Source organism: Podospora pseudopauciseta, chromosome 1, assembly GCF_035222475.1.
Source record: "Podospora pseudopauciseta strain CBS 411.78 chromosome 1, whole genome shotgun sequence".
Classification (NCBI taxonomy): Eukaryota; Fungi; Ascomycota; class Sordariomycetes; order Sordariales; family Podosporaceae; genus Podospora; species Podospora pseudopauciseta.
The window spans coordinates 634,606-656,916 of NC_085892.1; the positions used below are offsets into that span (position 1 = coordinate 634,606).

The following is a 22,311-nucleotide window of genomic DNA, read 5'->3' on the forward strand; positions in this document are numbered from 1 at the left end:
GAAGGGTCTGGAACATCTTGTTCAACAGAAAAAAGTTATTCAGATCATAATCTCCTCCTGCATGCTGCATGTCTTCTATTTGCCCGTCGAGTATGCCCGCCACGTCGATAGAGGTATGTAATACTCCATAGTGCCGAGAAACATCTCCCTATCTCCTCTGCCAAATCTTCTAATACATCCCCCCGGTATCATGAAATCGCGATAAGTACAATACGACTCCTCTAATCACAAAGCCCGTGGCTGAGCCAGCAAGCTCGAATGAATGAGGTAAGCAACCATCTAGACCCTGCCCTGTCCGCAAGAAAGGGAAGACAACGAAAACACAACCCTCCAAGTGACATGGTCGCCGTAGCCGTCAACTAGGGAAAGCCACACAACCCGAACTCGCGGTCTCTCTTTTCCCCCCTACCTACTAGTGATCCTATTTTGGGTTGACCACCCCATGTCGTTGCAAATGGGTTAGGGAGGTTGCATTCATGCGGCCCACCTCCACCAGAAAGCAGCAGTTCTTGAGCTCATCAAGACTAGCCCAAAATCATGCGAGGGTGCACAGACGGGGGACTTTCGTCTTGTCGAGGTTTCCTATTCCCGAAATCGTCCATCATTCCCAAATTTCATCTCTTTTTGGCATCCTGGGTGTTCGTCTTGTGTCCGAAACTCCTCGGGAACCTCGTATGTGCCGCTCGTGAGCGACGCTGACCGAGACAGACCAGGGAAGAGAAGGAGTGACGGCAGCAGCAACCGAATACGCTTCGGTAATTCTACCGAGATGTTTGAGATGGATGGGAGCGAATGTCCATCATGTTCATCATGTCCCGTCTCAGTCGTTGTGGGGGCACGAAGAGACGGAGCGAGTGTTTCTTGTATTGAATCATGCCGATGGAAATGATATTGTATTCATGTGTATTGTGTTTGTAACCCCCCAAAGAGTAAAAAAACCGGTGATGATCCACGGACGGTTCGGATTCATTAGTACAAAACTATTCCTGGAGCGCGCGATTGCAGCGCGGGAACAATAGTATAGTATAGCAATGATGATATAACCACCATAACCAGCTCATGCTGCTATGCGGCGTGGAATTGGCGCTGGTAAAACAAGCGGTTGGCTAGCGGAAGAACTTTCAAGTGTTTGTTTGCTTTCAACTTCAAACATCTCAGAGATCACCACTTCCATCCTTCCGTTCCTGGATAAAGGTTGCAACCAATTCACCCCTCCCTCGCCCCGCCATCCTCGGCCTGGAGAACGTCCTCCGGCCCTGTGCACGCAGCCGCACCCCGCGGCCGCCTTGCATGGCCTGATAACAAGACCAAGCTGTACGCCAAAACCTGATTATTCGCGGGGGCGGAGACGATGGCACCGGCCTTCTGTTCACGAGGCGCAGTTCGGGAGAATTCGCGGACGGAATTCATCCGTACGATCTCGATTACTGAGCTCATGAGGCCATCTCCAAGTGCCAACCCACTTGGCGGCTTTGTATGCCCCGCAGATACGGATACAGACAAGGCTTTGATGATGATCGATTGTTTCGGTTTTCAGCCTTCTGGGTATCGTTCATGATGGTTGTCGTCATGTACCGTCCTTCACCTGCGGCGTAGAGTAGTGATTGCCAGCGATGCTCAAGTCACACACAGTCGGCGTCTCACAGGTGGGTGTGATAGATTGTGATAAGAACTGGGGGCCAGAACACCAAGACTGGGGCCCCGAGATGCCGTACTGATAGACGATGCTTGGGTCAGAAACACCTTCCCTATCATTTGACGCCAACAAAAAGAGGCGTCCAGGTGCATGTTTCTCAGTGCCTGCCCGCTGGCTGTAAACGCTTGACTGGGGCAACTGCCGACGTCCACAGTTTCAACTGGTGTTGCTGCAGTTCGGCCATTCTGTTGTGATTGGCGTCTGCAAGCGATATGTAGGTTTGGCCTCTTTTCGTCGGACCAGGAGGGTAAAAGCCGCAATCCATGCTGTTCAAGCCCAAAAGCCACCAGACATGGCGGCATGAAGATCTCAAGGTTCCTGAAAATTCGTATTCGTTGGTCTTTTGAGCCTCGTGCATATGCTCCCCAAGCGGCAGTCCGAAACTGATATTGCGGGGTGTCCCGGATGGTCATGTTTGAGGGCGGGTTGAGTTGACGAAAGTTGAGACGTTCCTGGGGCTCTTTCTGACGACATCAAGCAGTTGCCAATCGAACCACTCACATGAGGCTATTCCCTGCTGCTGTTGTGATATGTTAGTATAGATACCCCGCCCTGATGTTGTGTCGAGTGGCCGGTCGCTCAACATGCGGCCGGCCCGATAGAGAAGCATCGCAATGCTATGGTGGCCATATCACGACGCCTCTTCATCCCCCGCACCAGCCTCATCGGGAAGTTGCGTAGAAGATATCCAGTTCTCCATCATAGCCTGACCTCGAGGTCGGCCGGCAGCTTGGGACCTGCCGCTCGTCGACATTGCTAAACCTCCGCCCTTTCCGATGCCCTCCCGTCTTTTGACGACGAGGCACAGCACTCGGCCATAGATGGCGAAACCCTCGTATGAGATATCCATGCCCAACTTCTTCTTGTCGTCAGGTCCATCCATGTCTCGAGCGGCCGCCTTCTCCCGACGGCGCTTTAATGGGGGCGGCCTTCCAGCTGCTGTGTCACTGTCATCGTCGTCGTCTCCGTCACCAACGAACAGCTGATCATCTGATGAATCTGTATCAATCGTCTCAACAACGTCAGGATCAATCTCGGAGGGGTTCGACACGCCCTCATTCTCCCCGCTGGTTTGCCTGCGCCTCTTTGGTCTCCGATTGGTACTGGCCGAGTTTGTTGTTGTTTCATCTATCGTGGGGATGTCGTCCAGGTTGATGGCATTCTGATCATCCTCCTCCTCGTGGATCAGTGGCACATCATCATCCCCATCGGTTGCCTCCTGGAGCACCTCATCCCCGTCAACATTAATGGGGGCGTCATGAGCCCCGCCTGTCAGTTTTGAAGAGTTGGACGTGAGCTTAGTCTGCACCTTGTCACGAAAGTGCTTCCTCTTGTGCAACAGTGAGTGTCTCGTGTCGGTTTCCATCAGGAAGATCGACACCTCAAAGTCATCTGCTCTCAGCGGTCAGCATGAGCTGTCCGATTTCCACACACTTGGCAGGGCCCGAGAACCTGGGGTAACGATATGCTTCTTCTTACCTTGGACCACGACATCCTTGATGGTTCGTTTCTTGTTCTTTTTCTTCATGCGATCTCGCTCTTGCTCCTCGCGCAGTTTCGGCAAGACCAGCGGCCGTACACTCTCAATAACTTTGGGAAGAATAGGGTCCCGTGGGTTCAGGAGCCATGACTGTGTCAGTGCGGGGTTGTCCAGGTATATGCGGCACTCGAGAACCGAATATTTGGTAATTCTCAAGTATCGTCGTATGGGTGTCATGGTTACCCATGAACCATCAGTTTCTTATGATGTTGAAGTTGAAGTTGAAGTCGGTAAACAGTCAGATGAGTCGTAGGCACCAATAACATGTCATGGAAGGGCGGTAAGTTCGTTCAGGTGGGGCTGCTTTTTCAGCCTTGCAGGGAAGGCGCCATCGGGCTGTGATGACGTGACGTCGTTTGCAATGGTCTGTGTCGACAAAGAATGAGCCAGAGAACTTCCACTTGACAATATATGCAACGATGATTTTGATTCTTGGTTATGTCGGTGTATCGCTCGCTTCTAATCTAAATACCATGGACTCATCAGATCCATATGTTGTGTGCCTCCTTGATAGCAATCATATTTGCCTGATCTCCTTGCCCGCCATCTCGGGCCTTTCCAGTTCCCATTCATCTCTCAACACCGCAAACATGAGGTCGCAAACTAACAGGCTCTGTCCCAATCCCCACACAAGAGTAATGGCGTAGAAAAAGTTGGCATTGCCGCTGCCGGCGTAGATCCAAAGATAATAGAATGCCGGCCCAAGGAAAGAGGCATACATGATGACTGCCGCAATAACGAAGCTGTAGCGCATAAGTGGGAAGACGTGCCGGTATAATGGCACCATGGCCAAGAAGAGTGACGTGTCGCTGATGCTAGGGTAAGGCTTGAAGATGGCGAATATTCCAAGAAGGAGGGTCAACACCACCAAGGGTTGCCGCCGGATCCGGATGGAAAGACCGCCGACGTAACAAGAGAGGTGAAGCCAGAAGACTGCCAGGAAGAAGGACCGGAAGGAGTCGAACATTTCGATAAAGAAGTACCACCACAGGCCGACATTGGGTGTCAGGTCTGACAGGGTCAACTGCACACCGTATGTGGATGGCAGGAATTCCCATGAGCCTGTGATAAGATACGACATGCCGAACAACAGTCCCAGCACACCGAACACAACCGGAACGTGTGATGCGGCAAAAGAGACCACTGATTTGTTGGCTCGTTCGGGGCGTTGTCTGTCGAAGCAAAGTAGAACAAGCGGCGGAAGTAATAATAACGGGTACATCGACAGATAGCTCGCAAAGGACAGCGCAACCATGGCGCTGAAGGGTGCGCCGGACACGGCCTTGGCGATGGCATGGAGAATCGCGCAAGTGGTGAATACGCTTGTGGACCTTCCGAGACATGTTGCCACGGTGAAGGGGTTGAAAAGGAAGCTACGTTCTGTCAGCATCTTCACGATCTCCTGCGCCCATATTCAGGGGTAAAAAGAGATGCCTTACATAGCTGCAATGATGAATCCGTTCCATCTCCTTTCGCGACGGGGGGATGTAAATAGGGCAGATGACCCTGCCTCGCCCGAGTCCGCAATCTTCCATAGTGCGCTAGCACTCAACAAGTCGATCGCGATGTAGAGGAGGTAGGTAAATATCGGGTAGCTCAATGCATTCGGGAGTAGGGAGAACAGCGGAAGGAAAAGGGGCGCTTGGTGGTAGACACCACCATCGTATGGCGACACATTGTGGTTATAGAGAAAGAGGCCTTCTTGCACTTGAAGCTGGTTAGCATCCCGTCAAGAAAATCGGCAAGAAAATTGGAGGCGCAATGTGACGCGACACCCTAAACTTACGGCGCTTGAAGCTGGTGACTGGGGTTGAGATCTCGACGCGGCCAGTCAACAGATCCGGAAGATCAGGAAGAAGAATAAAAATGGCAAGCCGCAGAACGGCGGCGCCAGCATAGAGTGCCGCCGTTCTTCCCACCGTTACCTTGCCGCCATCCATATCTCAATGCGCCATCTCTTGAACACGCAAACCGAAGATGAAGTCAGCGACAGAAGTCACACCGTGGCCGAAATTTGGACGCCAAATTCGAGGCTCCTGGGAGTCGTGCCAGCGAATCACTTGGGCCGCTGCATGCCTGGCGCGGCTCATGCAGGGAAGTCCTTGGTGGGGTTGCCGAGATGTTGATTCCCTTCTCTGATTGAGCGGCGCAACCATATCTCTTATCGCTTCCCGGCGGTGGGAGATGGCACAAAAAAAGTTTAGGAAGTGAATGGGAAAAAAAACACTGGAAAAGTTCACCCCCGCGGCCTGCAACCACTGCAAAGTTCTGGCCTACGCTGTGATTATTCGCTGACGAGGTCCCCCGATCAACACACAATGGCCAAAATTAAGAAGAAGGGCCAGTCCGGCCAGGCGAAGAACTACATCACCCGCACACAGGCTGTCAAGAAGCTCCAGATCAGCTTGCCCGACTTCCGCAAGCTTTGCATTTGGAAGGGAATCTATCCAAGAGAGCCCAGGAGTCGCAAGAAGGTGTCCAAGTCGGCCACCGCCTCCACCACCTTCTACTACACCAAGGATATCCAGTACCTCCAGCACGAGCCGCTGCTTCAGAAATTCCGCGAGCAAAAGGTTCTCGAGAAGAAGATCTCCCGCGCTCTTGGTCGTGGCGATGTTAGCGATGCTGCCCGTCTCGAGCGCAATGCTGGGCGTCCCGATCAGACCGGCAAGCCGCGCTACACCCTCCATCATGTCATCCGTGAGCGCTACCCGACCTTCATCGATGCCATTCGCGATCTCGACGACTGCCTGTCCATGCTCTTCCTCTTCGCCAACCTCCCCTCCACCACTTCAGTTCCCGCCAAGATGATCGCCCGGTGCGAACGCCTTTGCCACGAGTTCCAGCACTACCTCATCACTTCTCACAGCCTGCGCAAGTCCTTCTTGTCTATCAAGGGCATCTACTACCAGGCCAACATTCAGGGCGAGGACGTCTTGTGGTTGGTCCCATACAAGTTCAACCAAAGGGTTGTTGGAGATATCGATTTCCGCATCATGGGTACCTTTGTCGAGTTTTACATGACCCTTCTCGGCTTCGTCAACTACAGACTGTACTCCTCGATCGGTCTCAAGTACCCACCCAAGTTTGATCAGACCAAGGATGACAAGGGTGCTGAGCTTGCCGCGCTCACGTTGGAGGGTGTCAACCTTGCGACAAACGAGGAGACTACCAAAGCGATCACCAATGGCGAGGGCCACGGTCCCGACCCCAAGGTTCAGGCTGAGGTTGACAAGCTGGTCAAGAAGTTGAGGACTGAATCTGCTGCGGACAAGGCTGATGAGGAGATGGCCGATGGCGAGGAGGAGGAGGAAGAGAAGGCCACCGACGCCATCGACAAGTTCGAGCCTGCTGCTCCCGGCGGTGACGTTCTGCCACAGCCAACATACAGTGGCAACGATCCCTCCAAGCTCTTCGCCAACTGCACCCTCTTCCTCTCGCGTGAAACCCCCCGTCAGTCTCTCGAGTTCATCCTTCGCGCGTTCGGCTGCAAGAGGATAGGTTGGGATCCAATCCTTGGTGAGGGCTCCTTCACAACCGACGAGTCCGACCCTTCCATCACACACCAGATCGTCGACAGACCAATCGTCCAGGCCGCTACCACCGAGCAGGGAGATGGCGAGGATAACCAGACCGCACAGAAGCTCGGACCCAACCAAAGATATCCCGGAAGAATTTACGTGCAACCGCAGTGGGTGTGGGACTGCATCAACGACGAAGAACTCAAAAGCCCAGAGCTTTATGCCCCTGGTGCCAGCCTGCCACCACATCTCAGCCCCTTCGTTAAGCCTACGCAAGGTCAGTATGACCCTACCGTTCCTCTCGAGGAGCAGGAGACCGAGGGCGAGGCTCTCGACGCTGCGATCGAGGATGCCAAGGATGAGGTTGAGAGTGATGAGGAGAACTCCGAGATTGATAACGACATGGACGTCGCCGACGACAACGACAATGATGAAGAGGAGGACTCTGATGCCGAAGAGGACGAGGAGGTGGAAGACGAGGAAGATGAAGAGGAGGACGAGGAGGAGGTTCTGCAGAGACAACGTGAGCTCGAGGCTGAAATCTCAGGCAAGGCTGTCAAGAGCAAGCAAGTAGACCCCAAGCTCAAGGCCAAGCTGGAGAAGAAGAAGGCACTCGAAAGGAAAAAGAAGGAGGAGGCTGAGGATCTGGAGCGCGCCAAGGGTATGCTGAGCAAGAAGAAGCGCAAGCTGTTCGAGCAGATGCAGTACACCAACAAGAAGAAGAGCACAGAGGACATGAAGCTGCGCTCCAAAAGGAGAAAGCTGGAAAAAGAAAAGGCTGCTGGCAAGGCGTAATCATTTTGTTTGTTAGGCGCTTCTTGGTTTTTGATCAGATACCACTGTTCTCTCAATGCGGTTTTGATCACTTGAGATGATGGGATATGTTGTTAAATGACTTTGTGCTTTAATAAGACTCTTCCACCTGCACTCAGGCAGTGTTAGTCTACCTTTGGTGGACACTTGGCCGTTCTCTTGCACCTGGAACTCGAAAAAAAAACTTAGTAGTTTGAAGCGAAATGTAACTTATGACAGATTTAAGTACAGTGAGTGTTGGTATTTAGATGACACTCATATCAGATGTCTTGTCATCTACCTTACTTCATTGACCTGCAAACATCTTCAAGTCTCCGGAGACCCTAAGGACATCCAAAATGTTTAGCCTTAAACGGCGTAACAAGACACTCAACGCTCTAATATATTCCTCCATGTAACCCCCTTCCCAATCATTATCTGGAACGATCCCAAGTTCTTCGTCCGTTAAGCCAGCTCTCCAACACTTTCATGACTGACTGAGCAAAAAGACGCAACTACCTATCAGGCTTATGTACATATAGACCCACCTGTCACCAAAAATAGAGTCAAAATGGAGACAAAAACATACAACACCAGGGATTCCCCAGTGGTCACCCACCTGAGTACTGATCTGGCGATTAGCTGTTTATCTAGGGGAGAGCGGACGGGATCCCGAGCTTTCAGCTATCTATGGTCGTATGTGCTTTGCTGCCACGAAAACAGCGCTCATAATGAGGGCATCATGAGGTTTGATAAGAAAGGTGGCTTTGCAGGGTTAGGGTTGGACGGCGTAAGTGCTAGGGCGACTTCTTTCAAACTGCAAATTCAAGTCAAACTGAACCACAAACATTCGATTTTCATTAACGCTCTGGGCAACCTTGAAGAAGTTGCACCGAATATGCTAATATTGAGCTTCTTTCATATGAACTGAGATTTGGCTTTCGGTTTTCTTCAGCCTGGAGTTTACGTCTTTTTTTGCATGAGTGGCGCTCACTCACCAACCAGCCATCTCACCTCTCATTCACTCACTCACACCCGCACCACTCACATCAAAATGGACTTTTCCTCCTCCCAAATCCCACCCTCCTACCAACCTACTCTCAGAAGACCCGCCTCACAAATCTCATCCTACGACCACGACCTCCCAGAAACCCTACCCGCCACCCACAACACCCTCACACCAGCTGAACCCCTCCAAGAGGAGGAATGGCGCGACCTCTCCACCTCCTCCATCGCCTCCCTCTCCTCGGACGAGCTTAACGAGCGCAGACCAAACAGGTGGAAGGGCAACCCATCCACCTGGCGCACCTGGACCAACAACGAGAGAAAGACCTGGGAGTCAATTGAGAATGTGAGGAAGGGGGATCTAAGCGCGCATTTGTATAACGCTTTTGCTTTGAAGAAGGGTGTGAGGAAAGGGCCCGAGGAAACTTTCTCCTGTGTTGGAGAGGGGAAAGATAACCGGGGGTGGAATGTAGGGAGGGGGTGGACTGCTTGGCCTTTGGGGGTGGAAGAGGTTCCTGGGGATGGGTTGTTGGATTTGGAAGCTGAGGATGGGAATCAAGAGTTTACTTTCAGGAGGAAGGAGGAGGAGGGGGATAGGTGGCCGGGGAGGAATTTGGAAGAGGTGGTTTCGGCTACTGTGTTGAGGTTGGCGAAGGAGAGGTTTTATAGGAGGGTGAAGGAGTGGGAAGGCAAGGGGAAGGGGAATGGGGAAGATGAGGAGGAGGGCCATGAGAAGGGGGATGTGATGCAGTCGATCGAACAGGGTGATGATGATGAGGGTGGGGTAGGGGATGAGGAAGATGAAGTGTCGGGCATGGAAACAGGCTACGATACTGCTGCCGGGGAGACAGATGCAACCGGGGCGGGTTCTACAAAAGGAGGAAGGAAACGAAGGATGTCATCAATAGCAAAAGCCGAGCAGACATTCACGCCAGTCATGTCGGCGGATGATGAGCGAAACTATGCTTTAGTGCGACCTGCAGCCAGGAGGATCATGGAGCAGTTGGATAAGACGCTTACGGTAATGCACTATGCAAGAGCTGCTGCTGTAAGTGGTATGTATGGAGGTGATAGTGATGAGGACGAAGACTCCGAGGAAGACGAAGACGGAGAGCCTCGCAAGAATATGATGGACGTTGATGGGAAGCCAGTACTGAGCAAGCCACGAGGTCGATCAAGAGGAAGAAGTCGCTCCAGAGCAGGCAGTTCGCCGAGGAAATTGAGGTTCAGGTCAAGTTCAAGATCAAGTTCGAGCGATTCTTCTGGCAGCAACGTGTCGACCAAGATCTCACGAATCGGGTTGCTAAACTGGCGGGATGTTCTTGGTGCAGCTGCTCTCGCTGGCTTCTCACCAGAGGTTATTGCCAGGGCAACACAGCGCTGCTCTAATATTTTCAATGAAGAGATGGTGATGCATACCCTTCCCGAGCAAGCCGTTACCTCGGGCAAACCGGCCATTCAGACCGTACGATACCGACCAAATCTCACTGAACCTCAGAGTGCTCTATCGGAGGACAACGACTCCGAAGACAATAAGCAACTCCTCGCTCACCACCTGATGATTAACCGCCAGTCTACTGTTGCTCTCACTGCAGAGCCTGCCGATACTCCAGCACCAACGAAAAGAGCAAGCACACTGGCTGCCCGATCCCGAACAAGCAAGTCAGCTACACCTGGCGGTGGTGCTGGAGGGGCTCATCTTTGTCCATTCAACGATTGCCCTCGCGCTGTGGAAGGCTTTAACAGAAATACGAATCTCCAGAGGCACATCAAGCTTGTACACAAAGTCGAAGCCTCGGCAGTAATGCGCACTACAGAGGAGGAGGAGGATAGCGAAGACCAGTTGGTAGGAGGTGTTCATATTGACGGGTTTTTGCAGCCTATTAAGATGAGGAAGGGTTGGAGAGGTGATGATGCTGGCAAACGCCAAAAGCGTGGAGCGAAACCTCGTTCAGGCGGTCGGGATGCTGGAGATGAAGGTGAAGATGATCGGGTTTCTCGGTAGTGATCTGCATAATTTACGGATAGGGCGGTATGTGCATGTACGGCACTTCGGTTTCGGTTTTGCTCCCACGCTCCTCCTACCGTTTGACTGGGGATAAAGCTGAGCTGTCCAGTGTCAGCTTGGAATCGATAGCAAGAATCGGGTGATGCCATTGCAGAGCTGAACCAATCAGTTGGAATCCCAATTGACATTGACGTGGGTCTAGATCCGGCGCTATCAGAATTCGTTGTCTTCAGACTAAGACAGCGGCCCCCTGCTGTGATACCTATTCGGGAACAGGCCATTGGCTGTGGAAGTTGCGATATGGGATGCGGCTGGCTGAGAGATGCAAACCCCATGGAAGTCCGTTGGGAGTAATAAAAGTCTAGAACTTGAGATCTAAAATGACCCTTTTCCTTCGTCTTTATGTGCTTTGGACAGCCGCGTCATCAGGCCAGCACGGAAGTGACCATGCTGGTTGTTGGTTTGCCCATCCGAACTTCTGTCGGCAAGAGCACTCGATTGAGTGACTTCTGAACTTTGACTAAAATTTGCCTTTGGCTTCCTGTCACTCTTTTATCTGCATTGTGTTTTTCACCATGGCGTCGTTATTATCCAGGCCGGGCGGTAGCCCAAGAGCGGAGCTGATGCTCCTCGTGATGGTGGCCTGTATGCTTCTGGTGACCTATTCGTCCTTGCAATCAGCACGATCAGAGGTTTGTTCATTGGCGATTTCCTTAAGCGTCGTTCTTTTCTTTAACTCCCGTGCCAGGTCACTGACAGGATCCCACTGAAGGAGGAATCGGTTCTCGAATCATTGACGAAAGTCGACGTGCAACAACATGTGGCTGTAACGACAAGCTCTAGCAGTATTGTTAGCACCACAACCACTGTCGCTACGACATCCAACACTCCTTTACCAAACACCCCTTTACCAGAAGCGACACCAATTCAACTTGACCAAGAACCCCCGCTTGACTTCGACTCAAGTCTGGATGTCGCGCCCGAGAGTGCTCTGGATAAGACCGACAGTCCACCAACAGACTTTGATGGCCTAGAAGAAGACTTTTCCATCCCACCAGCCGATCCAGCAACCCCAAACAAAGTTTTCAAAGCAGTCCTCATCGAATCTTCACTCACCTCACCCGCTCTGGTTCCCGTCCTCATGCACTTCTCCTCCGTCCTTCCCACCCACTGGTCCTTGGTGATCTTCACCTCCCCAAACAACTTTACCGTTCCCCAATCGCCAGCCTTCCGCAACCTCTTGTCCTCCAAACGACTAGACATTCGCTTCCTGCCCAAGAATGTCACCTTTACCAATAGCGCCTCGGTCTCCAGGTTTCTCGCGTCTTCCAACGGCTGGTTGTGGAACGAGCTGGCTGATGCCGAGCGAGTCTTGTTCTTCCAGCTCGACAGCATCATCTGCGCCAACTCCATCGCCACCATTGACGACTTTGTGAAGTGGGATTATGTAGGGGCGCCGATTAATAGCACGTATGGTGAAGGGTACAATGGGGGGTTGTCAATCAGAAACCCGAGGTTGTTTTTGGAGGTGGTGAGGGAAGGGAATTACACCAGGGGGTTTGAGGATCAGTGGTTTTATAAGAAGTTGAAGGAGAGGAGGGCACAGGGGGATTATAGGGTTAGGTTGCCGGGGGTGGAGGAGGCGAAGAGGTTTGCGGTTGAGACGCTTTGGGGGGATAGGCCGCTGGGGTATCACCAGCCGCAGAGGTGGTGGAAGGGGAAGGCTGGCGAGAGGATGGGGGAGATTGAGGAGTGGTGTCCTGAGGTTGGGATGCTGATTGGGAGGAGGGCGAAGTAAAGTACTTGAGAAGGGATTTTCTTTGGTGCAGATAGATAAAAGCATGGAGGGATACGCAAGACAGCTTCTGGGGGGGAGAGCACATCATTCATTTTGTTTTGAGGCTGATGCTGATGGTTGGCACACAGCGCATAGGTGGCTTGGTGGTTGGGGATGACGGTTAGGCACTTGCCTTGTAATAAAGATAATGGAATAGAGAACAAGTTGGTCAAAAACCCAACCACAAAAATTGACCCTCAATCTGTCGTTGTGATGGTGTGCTCACGTTGCATTTGAGCCGCAATTCTCTATCATATGTAAGGGAGCCAAGCTGACAGTTAGGAAGGTTTCGGCCGATTTATACCGACATCGCCGACCCGCTCTCGAAAAATCTCCAAACCACCACTTTTTCCCCGACCAGGCCGCCATGACGTGACATTGCGACGGAGGGGAACAATGTCCAAATCCTGGCAGCCCACGCTACGGCTGCCCAAGTCAAGTTTCCCGTAAGGATCTTCTGTTTGCCCACCGTTTCCCCCCCAAAATCAATTTGCTCAGTTTTTCGTCTTGCCATTCAGAAACCGGCCGCGACTCCACGAACGGATGCAGTACATCCTGCGATGCACCGATGATTTTTACGAGTGGCAGGCGGCCAATCGCCCTGCCGACAACGAGTTCCTCCTTCACGACGGGCCCCCCTACGCCAATGGCGAGCTTCACGCTGGCCACGCGCTGAACAAGATCCTCAAGGACATGATTAACCGGGTCAAGGTCCAGCAAGGTGCGCTTGACGCTGCTTGGGAATACCCCGCCATGCGACACGTTACTGACCGGTTGTGGGTGGGGTGTAAACTACAGGTCGCCGCGTCAAGTACGTACCAGGATGGGACTGCCATGGTCTCCCGATCGAGATGAAGGTTGTCGAGGCTGCCGAGGGCGGTAAGAAGATGTCGCCGGGGGGTATCCGAAAAGCTGCCCGCAAGCTCGCCTCCTCGACGGTCAAGGCCCAGATGAACAGCTTCAAGTCGTATGCCGTTATGGCCGACTGGGAAAATAGGTGGACGACGATGGACACTGAGTTTGAGATCAGGCAGCTGCGGCTGTTTCAGAAGATGGCTCGGAGGGGGCTCATCTACCGGAAACATAAACCTGTGTATTGGTCGCCGTCGTCAGCTACTGCGCTGGCTGAGGCTGAGCTGGAGTACAATGAGGCCCATGTGTCAAAGTCGGCGTGGGTTAGATTACCCATTGTCAGTGGGTGGCAGGAGGTGATTTCTGGGCTGGAGGGGGTGGATAAGGATGCAAAGCTCTATGCGGTGATCTGGACGACGACACCCTGGACGCTTCCTGCAAATCAGGCGATCGCGGTGCGCGATGATATGACTTACTCTATCGTCAGGTTTGCCGATTACGAGGGGCTTCACCTTGTGAGCATACCAGAGGGAAGCGCAGGTGGAGATCTCCCCGAGATATCCGAAGTGCTGGGCAAGGTCCAGGGCTCTGAGCTGACGAGGCTGAGGTATCTCAACCCTCTTCTGGATGATTTGACTGCTCTGGAAGGCCGTCCCATTATCCATGCCCCCTTCGTGAGAGGCGATTCAGGAACGGGTATGGTGCACTGTGCCCCAGGTCATGGTTTTGACGATTACCTGGCCTGCGAAGCTCTGGGAATCCCAGCAGTTTCACACGTGGACAATGAAGGTCGCTTCACCGATAAGGCTTACCCCAGGAACCCTGATTTACTCGGGGGAATTCCCGTCCTGGAAGGCGGTAGTGACGCCGTGTTGGACTTGCTTGGCAACGAAAATGGGTACATTCTCAAGGTCAAATATTACAAGCACAAGTACCCATATGACTGGCGGACGAAGAAGCCCATCATCATCCGCGCCACAGCTCAGTGGTTTGCCGATGTGGGGAGCATCAAGGAGCAAGCCCTGGCTGCGCTTGAGGAGGTGCGTTTTGTGCCCGAGACTGGAAAGAACAGACTCGAGGCTTTTGTCAAGGGCCGGAGCGAATGGTGCATTTCGCGTCAACGATCCTGGGGTGTGCCCATCCCGGCTCTGTATGATGCGAATGGCAATGCGGTCGTGACTGATGAGAGCATTGACCACATCATCTCTGTGATCAGGGAAAGGAAGATTGATGCCTGGTGGTTTGATGATGCCCATGACCCTGCGTGGTTACCGGAGTCACTGCGCGATCGGGCGGCTGAGTTCCGCCGTGGTCAAGACACCATGGACGTCTGGTTTGACAGTGGTAGCAGCTGGACCCAGACGGACAAGCAAGCTGATGTGTACCTCGAGGGTAGTGATCAACATCGCGGGTGGTTCCAGTCGTCTCTTCTGACCCGGGTTGCTGCCATGGTTGCTCAGGACGCTCCAGGAGGGTCATCAACTACCAATACTCTTGGTCTTTCACCTTTCAAAACACTCATCACTCACGGATTTACACTGGATAAGGACGGCAAGAAGATGTCCAAGTCTCTCGGGAACATCATCTCTGCCAATGAGGTTATGGACGGCTCGCTTCTTTTTGAGCCACCCCAGCCTGGTCAACCACAAGGCAGAAAGAACCGCGAACCAGAAGCGCTGGGCCCGGATGCTCTGCGCCTTTGGATTGCAACCAGTGACTACACAGGCGATATCATTCTAGGCAAGCCAGTTCTCCGGACTGTCCATCAAGTCCTGCTCAAGTACCGCACCATCATCAAGATGTTCACCGGAAGCATGCAGCCTGATGCCCGCACAGCCCCCTTAACAGTGGCCGATCACATTGCGTTGATCCAGCTCAAGGACGTCATGCAAGAAGTCGGCAAGTACTACGACAACTACGAGTTCAACAAGGCGCAAGCGGCCCTCAGCCGCTGGGTTGTCAATGACGTGTCGGCTTTCTACCTGGAGACACTCAAGGACAGACTATACTGCGGTGACTCTGGCGGCGTTTTGGAGCCCATCTTCAACGGCCTGTTGAGAATGCTGGCGCCCGTCACGCCCGTGCTTGTCGAAGAGGCATGGGAGTACCGCCCTCAGTGGATGAAGGATGATGCTTCTCTTGTTCACCCTCTCAAGCAGCTTTATGACGCCCCGCTTATTGAACCTGTTAGACTTAGTTACGATGAGAAGACCATCCGGGAGAGCATCCCTGCTATTATGGCTGCGCATGGCGCCATCAAGGCTGCTTCGGAGCGGGCGAGATTGGACAAGGTGCTCGGCTCGTCGCTGGGGTGCTCGGTTGTGTTGGTGTCTCATGCTGAGGGTGGGTTGGCTGTTTTGGAACGGTTCAAGGATGAGCTGGATGCCATGTTTGTGGTTTCGGCGGTGGATATTGTTCAGTCTAACGGAGGCGAGACGCTCAAGGAGGTTGAGGGGGCGGAGTGGAAGTATAGTGAGGTGTTTGACGTCGGTGGGAAGGCTCATACGGCGTATGTTCTGCCTCCGAAGCAGCATAAATGTCCCCGGTGCTGGAGGTATGTTGCGCCGGTGGAGGATGCGCTTTGCGGGAGGTGTGGGGAGGTTGTTGAGGCGCGGGCTGGTGAGGCTGCCAAAGAGGTGTAAATAGATGAGATACTCGTTCTCTTGAAGAGCCACAGGAATTGTAAGATATGTACAATACATCACTTGACCGCACAACCCTGACTTTGTGAACGGGGAGCTCGAGCTTAGACCCTAGACTCGAGCTGCCGCCGGCAAATCGTCCCCATCGATAAGACCCTTGGCAGCCAATTGTGGGGCACAACTTTTTCTTATCGAACCTTTCTTCGATGCAGTTTCTCGAAAATTGTTTGCAGGCATTCACTTTTCAACAGCTTCGCGCGCGCAGACATTCCCAAGTGTTGCGACAGTACCACGTCGCCAATTGATTTAATTTACAGACAGTCATGGATATCCTCAAAATCCTCTCCCGAGGCACAAAGCCAAACCCGAAAAACCAAACCGCAAAGGGTTCAGCCGCCGCAGTCGCAGCCACAGCAAAGCTCCCCTCCGCCGGCGCGGTCCCCCACCCGCAGCTCTTCAACGACCCGGTGTCTTCCTCCTCGAGGGGGAAGAAGAGGAAGAGGAAGAATAAGAGTGGTGATAGAGATGCTGAAGATGACGGGCCGGGAAACGACGACGAGGACGGCCTAAGCGACGTCGACTTTTTCGCGCCGCCCAAGCCCAGGACTGAGGCTGTTCAGCAACACAATGAAGAGGATGGAGAAGACCAAAAGAAAAAGAAGAACAAAAAGCGCAAGGTCAAGACGCTGGACGAGGACGAATGCAAGCAGATTTTGAGGTCGCACAGGTTAAAATTTACGTTGCTGTCCGAGTCGGTTGGTGGTGTTGCTGAGTTGGAGGCGCGGGCGGTAGAGGGGAAGAAGGAGAAGAAGAAAAAGTCGAAGGAGGGAGGGGAGGAAGAGGGCAAGGAAAAGGGGCCCAAAAAGGGAAAACTTGCGCAACTCTGGCCCCAGCCTTTGACTGCGTTTGGGCAGCTGAAGTATGATTATGGGATCAATCAGACTTTGGCAGATAATATTACACGACAGGGGTTTAAAGTCCCCACGGAAGTGCAGATGGGCGCGCTGCCGCTTTTGTTGCAGCCGGGGACGGCGCTGGGGGATAAGGAGATGGAGAAGGGGGTGGACTTTTTGGCTGTTGCGCCGACGGGGAGTGGGAAGACGATTACGTTTTTGATTCCGGCTATTGAGGGGGTTTTGAAGGCTAGGGGGGAGGTGAATGAGGGGGAAGAGGTCAAGAATGAGCTGAGGGCGATTGTGGTTGCGCCTACGAGGGAGTTGGCGAGTCAGATTGTGAATGAGGGGAGGAAGTTGGCTATTGGGACGGGGGTGAGGGTTGTGTTGATGAAGAGGGGGTTGAGATTGCAGGCAGAGGGTGGAGCGGAGAAGGCTGAGGAGGATAGTGACTCTGAGGATGAAGAGGAGAAGCCAGAGGAGGCAGAGCACGACCAGGACGAGGATGAGGAAGACAAGGAAGACAATGACGAGGAGGATGGCGACGACAAGAAAAAAGATCAGAAAGAAAAACCTCTGGCGAGAGTCGATATCCTCGTTACCACCCCGAAAATCCTCCTCAACTTTCTGTCTGACGACGGCAAGCTCACCAACTCCAAGAGAACCCTCCCCACAGTCCGAAGCCTCATCCTCGACGAAGCCGACGTCCTCCTCGACCCCATCTTCCGCAAGCAAACCATGGCCATCTGGAAGTCTTGCGTTCACCCCGACGTAGCCCTGACCTGCTGGTCAGCAACAATGGCCTCTAACATCGAAGCCCTGGTGACAAAACACCTCTCCAAACGCGCCAAACACTTCAACATCTCCCGCCCTCTCATTCGTCTGGTAGTCGGCCTCAAAGACACCGCCGTTCCCAACGTAACCCACAAGCTGATTTACACCGCCACCGAGCAAGGCAAGCTCCTGGCACTCCGACAACTCCTCCACCCAGCCTCCTCATCCGACTCCGGCCCCCCATTGCGCCCCCCATTTATAGTGTTTACCCAAACCATTGACCGCGCCAAGGCCCTGCATAAAGAACTGCAATTCGACATCCCCCTCGAAGCGGGCGGGCAGGCCCGAATCGCAGTTCTTCACTCCTCGCTGAGTGACCAGATCCGCTCCAAAATCATGACAAAGTTCCGGATGGGTGAAGTCTGGGTTTTGATCACAACCGACGTCCTCGCCCGGGGTGTGGATTTTGCAGGTGTGAACGGTGTAGTCAACTATGACGTCCCTACTTCAGCGGCGGGGTATGTTCACCGTGCCGGGCGGACTGGTCGTGCTGGGAGGGAGGGTGGTGTAGCTGTTACTTTTTACACAAAGGAGGATATCCCGTTTGTGAAGTCGGTGGCGAACGTCATTGCTGCGAGTGAAAAGCAGGCTGGTAAGGCGGGCAGTGGGGAGGAGTCGGTCAAGAAGTGGCTTTTGGATGCGCTGCCCAAGGTTGCGAAGGAGGATAAGAGGAAGTTGAAGGTGAGGGGTGTCGAGGCGAGGAGGGCTGGAGGAAAAGAAGCGAGTATTACTACGCAGAGCAGCTGGGAGAGGAGGAAGGAGAATAATAAACGGCAGGCGATTGAGGCGAGTAAGAAGAGGAAGAGGATGGCGTTGCAGGCAGAGAAGCAAGGTGGTGGAAAGAAGAAGGATGATGATGGGGAGGAATGGGGTGGGTTGGATGATTAGTTCGTTGTTGTTACCGGAAGTAAATACCCTTTTGTTGTAGAATTATCAAAACGGACGCGCTGGTTGAAGAGAATTAATCTGTGTACTGTTCAAAGCCTATCCATATCTACACCCCAAAACTACCCCTAAACTACCCCTTTTTCAACTGCTACCCCCTTTTCCCAGGATAATACCCCTTCGGCAAAAACAACCACGTCTCCGGCCTAAAAATCACCTCAAAACCAACCCCCCCATACGTGCCCACCGCACAACTCAAATCATGATACCCCTCCAACCCCGTCATGGGCAAATCAGTCGAGTCACCCTCCTCGTGCAAATTCCACCTCCCAGCCTGCAGCCCGTTCCTCGTAAAGAAAATCTCCGTCTCCATCCTCCCTGCCACCGCGGTAAAAGTCATGCCGATACCATACCTCTCCCCGACTCTAAACGGTCCCGTAAAGTCCTTGCCTCCCCACCGGTCATTGATGAACTTGTGGCCGTCATCACCGTGAACAGCCAACGACCCGCGGTGCCAGCCAGGCTGCCGGAAGGATGGGTAAGGGAGGGCGGTGAATCCCAGACTGAGACAAATCTCGTGGGGGTTGGCGGCCGAAGTGATGGCGACTTCGTAGTAGATTGTCTTCTCTGGGGTGGGGGATGTGAAGGGAGAGTGGGTTTTTACTGTGTAGAGGGGGGGAAAGCCGATGATGCTGGGTTTGGTGTTAGCACTGATTAAAAGAGTTGAGTGATGATAACGGAAAAACAAAACATACCAAGAATCAGTGGCGTTCCTGTCTGTCTGACCGGCCCAAATACCGTGCTCTTTGAACTGGAGAGTTCCCTTGAACACATCGGGAACCATCAGACGGGGGTTGTGGTTGTTTTGAGCCTCCAGGGAGTGGTGGTCGAGGTCAATGGGCGGGGAAAGGGGGTGCTGACGGCACCATGCCTCGCCTGCTTCGGCTTCGGCCTCGGTGGCGTTGGTTGCGTGGGAGGAGTCATACGCCGCGAAGAAAGCAGGAGGGGGTGGAAAGAGAGAGGTGTCGGGGACGACTGACTCCCAGTCGTGCTTGGTCTCCTGGGGTTTAGATGCTGCGGGAATGGGAGGAGCGCTGGGAGGGGGAATGGAGGCGTAGTCATTACGCGGGAGAGGAGGACCAGGAGGGGGGGCGTAGTCGTTGCTAGCTCCGTGAGACGGTGGAGGCCCGGGAGGAGGAGCAAAGTCGTCGCCAGCTCCGTGGGAATGGGGCGGCGGTGGTCCCAGGGGAGGTGCGTAGTCATTCCCGGTTCCGTGAGAAGGGGGTGGTCCGGGAGGAGGCGCATAGCTCTCTACTGCCGGCCGGGTATGAGAAGGAGGCGGCTCAGCTGGTGCATTAGGGTTGTGGACTGAGTCGGGAAGCTCAACGGGCATGGTGTGAGATGTAGCTTGTGTCTGGCTGTACAGATTATTGGAATTCCAGGATGCTGGAGGTTGAGCAGCAGAGAGGGGGCTAGGAGGCGGCGGCTGGTTATATTGCTGCTGATGCTGATGCTGCTGGGGCTGTGCCTGGTGTGATGACGAAGCGCTTGCTTTTGGCTCAGGTGCATACGTTGGCTGCTGAGGCGCCTGCCCTGGAGCTGGTCGTGGGGGAAGATCATCCCCATCATAGAGGTTCTTTTTGCTGCCGAAACACATTTTGGCTGGGTTCAGATTCTGTTTTGTTTCCTTTTGGTAAGATGTTGTAAGCGCACACGTTTTAAAGCGACTGGATGTTGGATGGTTGCCCAGTCACGAAGCACCTCAGCCAACGGGTGATAGACAAAGGTCAGTGAATGCCTTGCCTTTCAAATTCCAAAACCTATAGCAACAGAACGACCGGCTTTAATGTCCTTCTTGCGGCATCAGATGATGAGTGATGGATTAGGACACGGAGGGACCAACTGACACGCGCTGGATAGAGAACCTTTTGGGGTGCGCAGCCACTGCCAAGATGGCGCTAGCCACCTGCGTAACCAGGCTTGATAACAGCACAAGAACCCTCCAATTCCACAAGGCAGTCGCTCTCTGCCCCACACTGCACCACCTGGATGATGACTTTGCTGCCAGATCTGACCAACTTACAATCTGTGGCGTTTAGCTACAGAACGTCTGAATGGGGGACTGTACCCAGTCAATATTTGGAAACTGGCGAGGCCAGTCCAATCTTGCTCGAAGTCTCCTGGTGACGTGGAAAGTAAGTTTGGCTTGGCATTCCTGGCGCACTTTCGGAGCCGATGTCCGATGACTAGCGGACCGGTATAGGGCATTCCGTCGGCCCGATCGGATTGTGGATCTCGGCGAAGAGTTGACGATGAATAAGGGCAAGTATGTACGCCTGGGAAACACAACTTTATATGATGTGGCTCAAACCGAACGATCGTGTAAGGATAAGGTCCCGTCATTGCCTTTGATATCTTCAATGCTCGATATGTTATCACAGATAGTGAAAGTCAAGTTGAGAATTTCTGAGGACAAATGAAAATGTCTAAAACTGCGTTTATTAACCTCAAGTTATCTTCAAAGTATCACACGAATCAAACAAGTCAAATTTAATGGCTTATTTGACATAATATAAAAAATTTAACGGTATATTTGAAATGATTTATATTGAATTAAGTAAGCTAAATACTATCAAATCATATCACTAAAAACTACCCAATAACCATATTTACTACTGACATATACCTGTTCAAACATGTCACGGTTTTGAGAGACAGTGGGGCCACGGGAGCCAATCAGGGCTGGACCAAGCGATCGAGCGGGGCTCACGGTCCATGGTCCAGTATCGGCCAATCAAGAGTGGACCGAGGACCGTCTGTAAGTCAACGGTCCACAGTCCCAAGGTCTATATATACGGAGGAACTGGCTGGTGTAGATAGACAGTTCCGCAGTATGCAATACAAGTCACAATCGTTGGTATCTTAACTATTGTGATGGAGACAAGCCATTTGTTGTACACTGTTTAGCTGTTCCAAACCAGGATTGTTCAGAAGCGCCTTCGACTAGTATCCATTTCAGAGGTTCTGGATAGGGGTTCATCACATGTTGTTAAAGAATGACTTGGCAACAAGGCGAGTGGTGGAGGAGTCGTTCGGGCGTAGGGCGCCACACGCGTCGCCCCCTTGTTGAACGGAGTCGAGCGAGTGCGAAGAGTCAGATGAATCAAGCCTATCCGGATCTTTCCGTTGGAAATCATCATATCCGTAGGCGTGTAGGCCCTGTATGTCATGATCTCGGGGCAAAGACCTTCCAGCTCCAAGGTCTTGTCAAACCAGCCAGGTGTGTCCCACTGCGGTGCAATTGACTCTAGTTGTATATCCTCTTCGTCTTCCTTGATAAACACGAGCTATTAACCAGGTGACGTTGCTCTTTCCGCCCCCGAGTACCATCAGCATTGCTTCCGCTTCTCAATGCCAAAGAAAGATGAACGCTGGTATTCGAGATGGACATCGAGGTGGCCTGCACGATCAAGCCCTGTAGAGCACTGTACTAGTTCCCTAGATTTAACTCGGGGAACGTGGGCCTGACTTGCCACAGCGATGAAGCTTGTTGTTGACCTGCTCGCTGTAGTAATTGTCAGGAAGTAGGCTAGCCCCTGCTCCAGCTCCCACATACACCTGCGCGAAGACCGCGGCCATACGATCGGTATGAGCAGTGATGCGCAAGAAGATGTAGTTGATGTTCAATTTGACCAGTCTGTGGATCAGCCAGTTGTACGTAAGGCTGTGATGCTCACTATCTGGCTCCATCCAGCTATCACGCAATAAGTCATTCAAGTCTCGACCCTGCGGTAGTGCATCGGCGA

At 52.9% G+C, this 22,311-nt stretch overlaps 8 protein-coding genes across 8 annotated transcripts; 5 read left to right on the forward strand and 3 right to left on the reverse strand.

Moving 5' to 3' along the window:
* On the reverse strand, positions 1–3,413 carry QC763_101620 (uncharacterized protein; the record flags this gene model as incomplete). The annotated part of the gene is made up of 2 exons (XM_062906713.1): positions 1–3,088; positions 3,176–3,413. 2 exons carry the CDS (start codon positions 3,411–3,413, stop codon positions 2,328–2,330), a joined length of 999 nt encoding a protein of 332 aa, XP_062769592.1. The 3' UTR covers positions 1–2,327.
* A 340-nt stretch (positions 3,414–3,753) lies between these two features.
* Positions 3,754–5,737, reverse strand: QC763_101630 (uncharacterized protein; the record flags this gene model as incomplete). The annotated part of the gene is made up of 3 exons (XM_062906714.1): positions 5,023–5,737; positions 4,676–4,943; positions 3,754–4,609 (listed from the first exon to the last, which is right to left on the reverse strand). Exons 1-3 carry the CDS (start codon positions 5,174–5,176, stop codon positions 3,754–3,756), a joined length of 1,278 nt encoding a protein of 425 aa, XP_062769593.1. The 5' UTR covers positions 5,177–5,737.
* NOP7 (mRNA-binding ribosome synthesis protein nop7) lies at positions 5,555–7,552 on the forward strand (the record flags this gene model as incomplete). The annotated part of the gene is made up of 1 exon (XM_062906715.1): positions 5,555–7,552. The coding sequence occupies one exon, from the start codon at positions 5,555–5,557 to the stop codon at positions 7,550–7,552; it is 1,998 nt and encodes a 665-aa protein (XP_062769594.1).
* A 976-nt stretch (positions 7,553–8,528) lies between these two features.
* Positions 8,529–10,559, forward strand: QC763_101650 (uncharacterized protein; the record flags this gene model as incomplete). Its single annotated transcript, XM_062906716.1, has 1 exon — positions 8,529–10,559. The coding sequence occupies one exon, from the start codon at positions 8,529–8,531 to the stop codon at positions 10,557–10,559; it is 2,031 nt and encodes a 676-aa protein (XP_062769595.1).
* Positions 10,560–11,137: 578 nt separating this feature from the next.
* QC763_101660 (uncharacterized protein) lies at positions 11,138–12,360 on the forward strand (the record flags this gene model as incomplete). The annotated part of the gene is made up of 2 exons (XM_062906717.1): positions 11,138–11,254; positions 11,311–12,360. The coding sequence occupies 2 exons, from the start codon at positions 11,138–11,140 to the stop codon at positions 12,358–12,360; spliced, it is 1,167 nt and encodes a 388-aa protein (XP_062769596.1).
* Positions 12,361–12,795: 435 nt separating this feature from the next.
* On the forward strand, positions 12,796–15,988 carry ISM1 (isoleucine-tRNA ligase; the record flags this gene model as incomplete). The annotated part of the gene is made up of 3 exons (XM_062906718.1): positions 12,796–12,845; positions 12,918–13,120; positions 13,198–15,988. 3 exons carry the CDS (start codon positions 12,796–12,798, stop codon positions 15,891–15,893), a joined length of 2,949 nt encoding a protein of 982 aa, XP_062769597.1. The 3' UTR covers positions 15,894–15,988.
* Positions 15,989–16,216: 228 nt separating this feature from the next.
* Positions 16,217–18,508, forward strand: ROK1 (RNA-dependent ATPase rok1; the record flags this gene model as incomplete). The annotated part of the gene is made up of 1 exon (XM_062906719.1): positions 16,217–18,508. The coding sequence occupies one exon, from the start codon at positions 16,217–16,219 to the stop codon at positions 18,506–18,508; it is 2,292 nt and encodes a 763-aa protein (XP_062769598.1).
* Positions 18,509–18,573: 65 nt separating this feature from the next.
* Positions 18,574–20,162, reverse strand: QC763_101690 (uncharacterized protein; the record flags this gene model as incomplete). The annotated part of the gene is made up of 2 exons (XM_062906720.1): positions 18,574–19,197; positions 19,261–20,162. 2 exons carry the CDS (start codon positions 20,160–20,162, stop codon positions 18,657–18,659), a joined length of 1,443 nt encoding a protein of 480 aa, XP_062769599.1. The 3' UTR covers positions 18,574–18,656.
* Between the last annotated feature and the right edge of the window lie 2,149 nt (positions 20,163–22,311).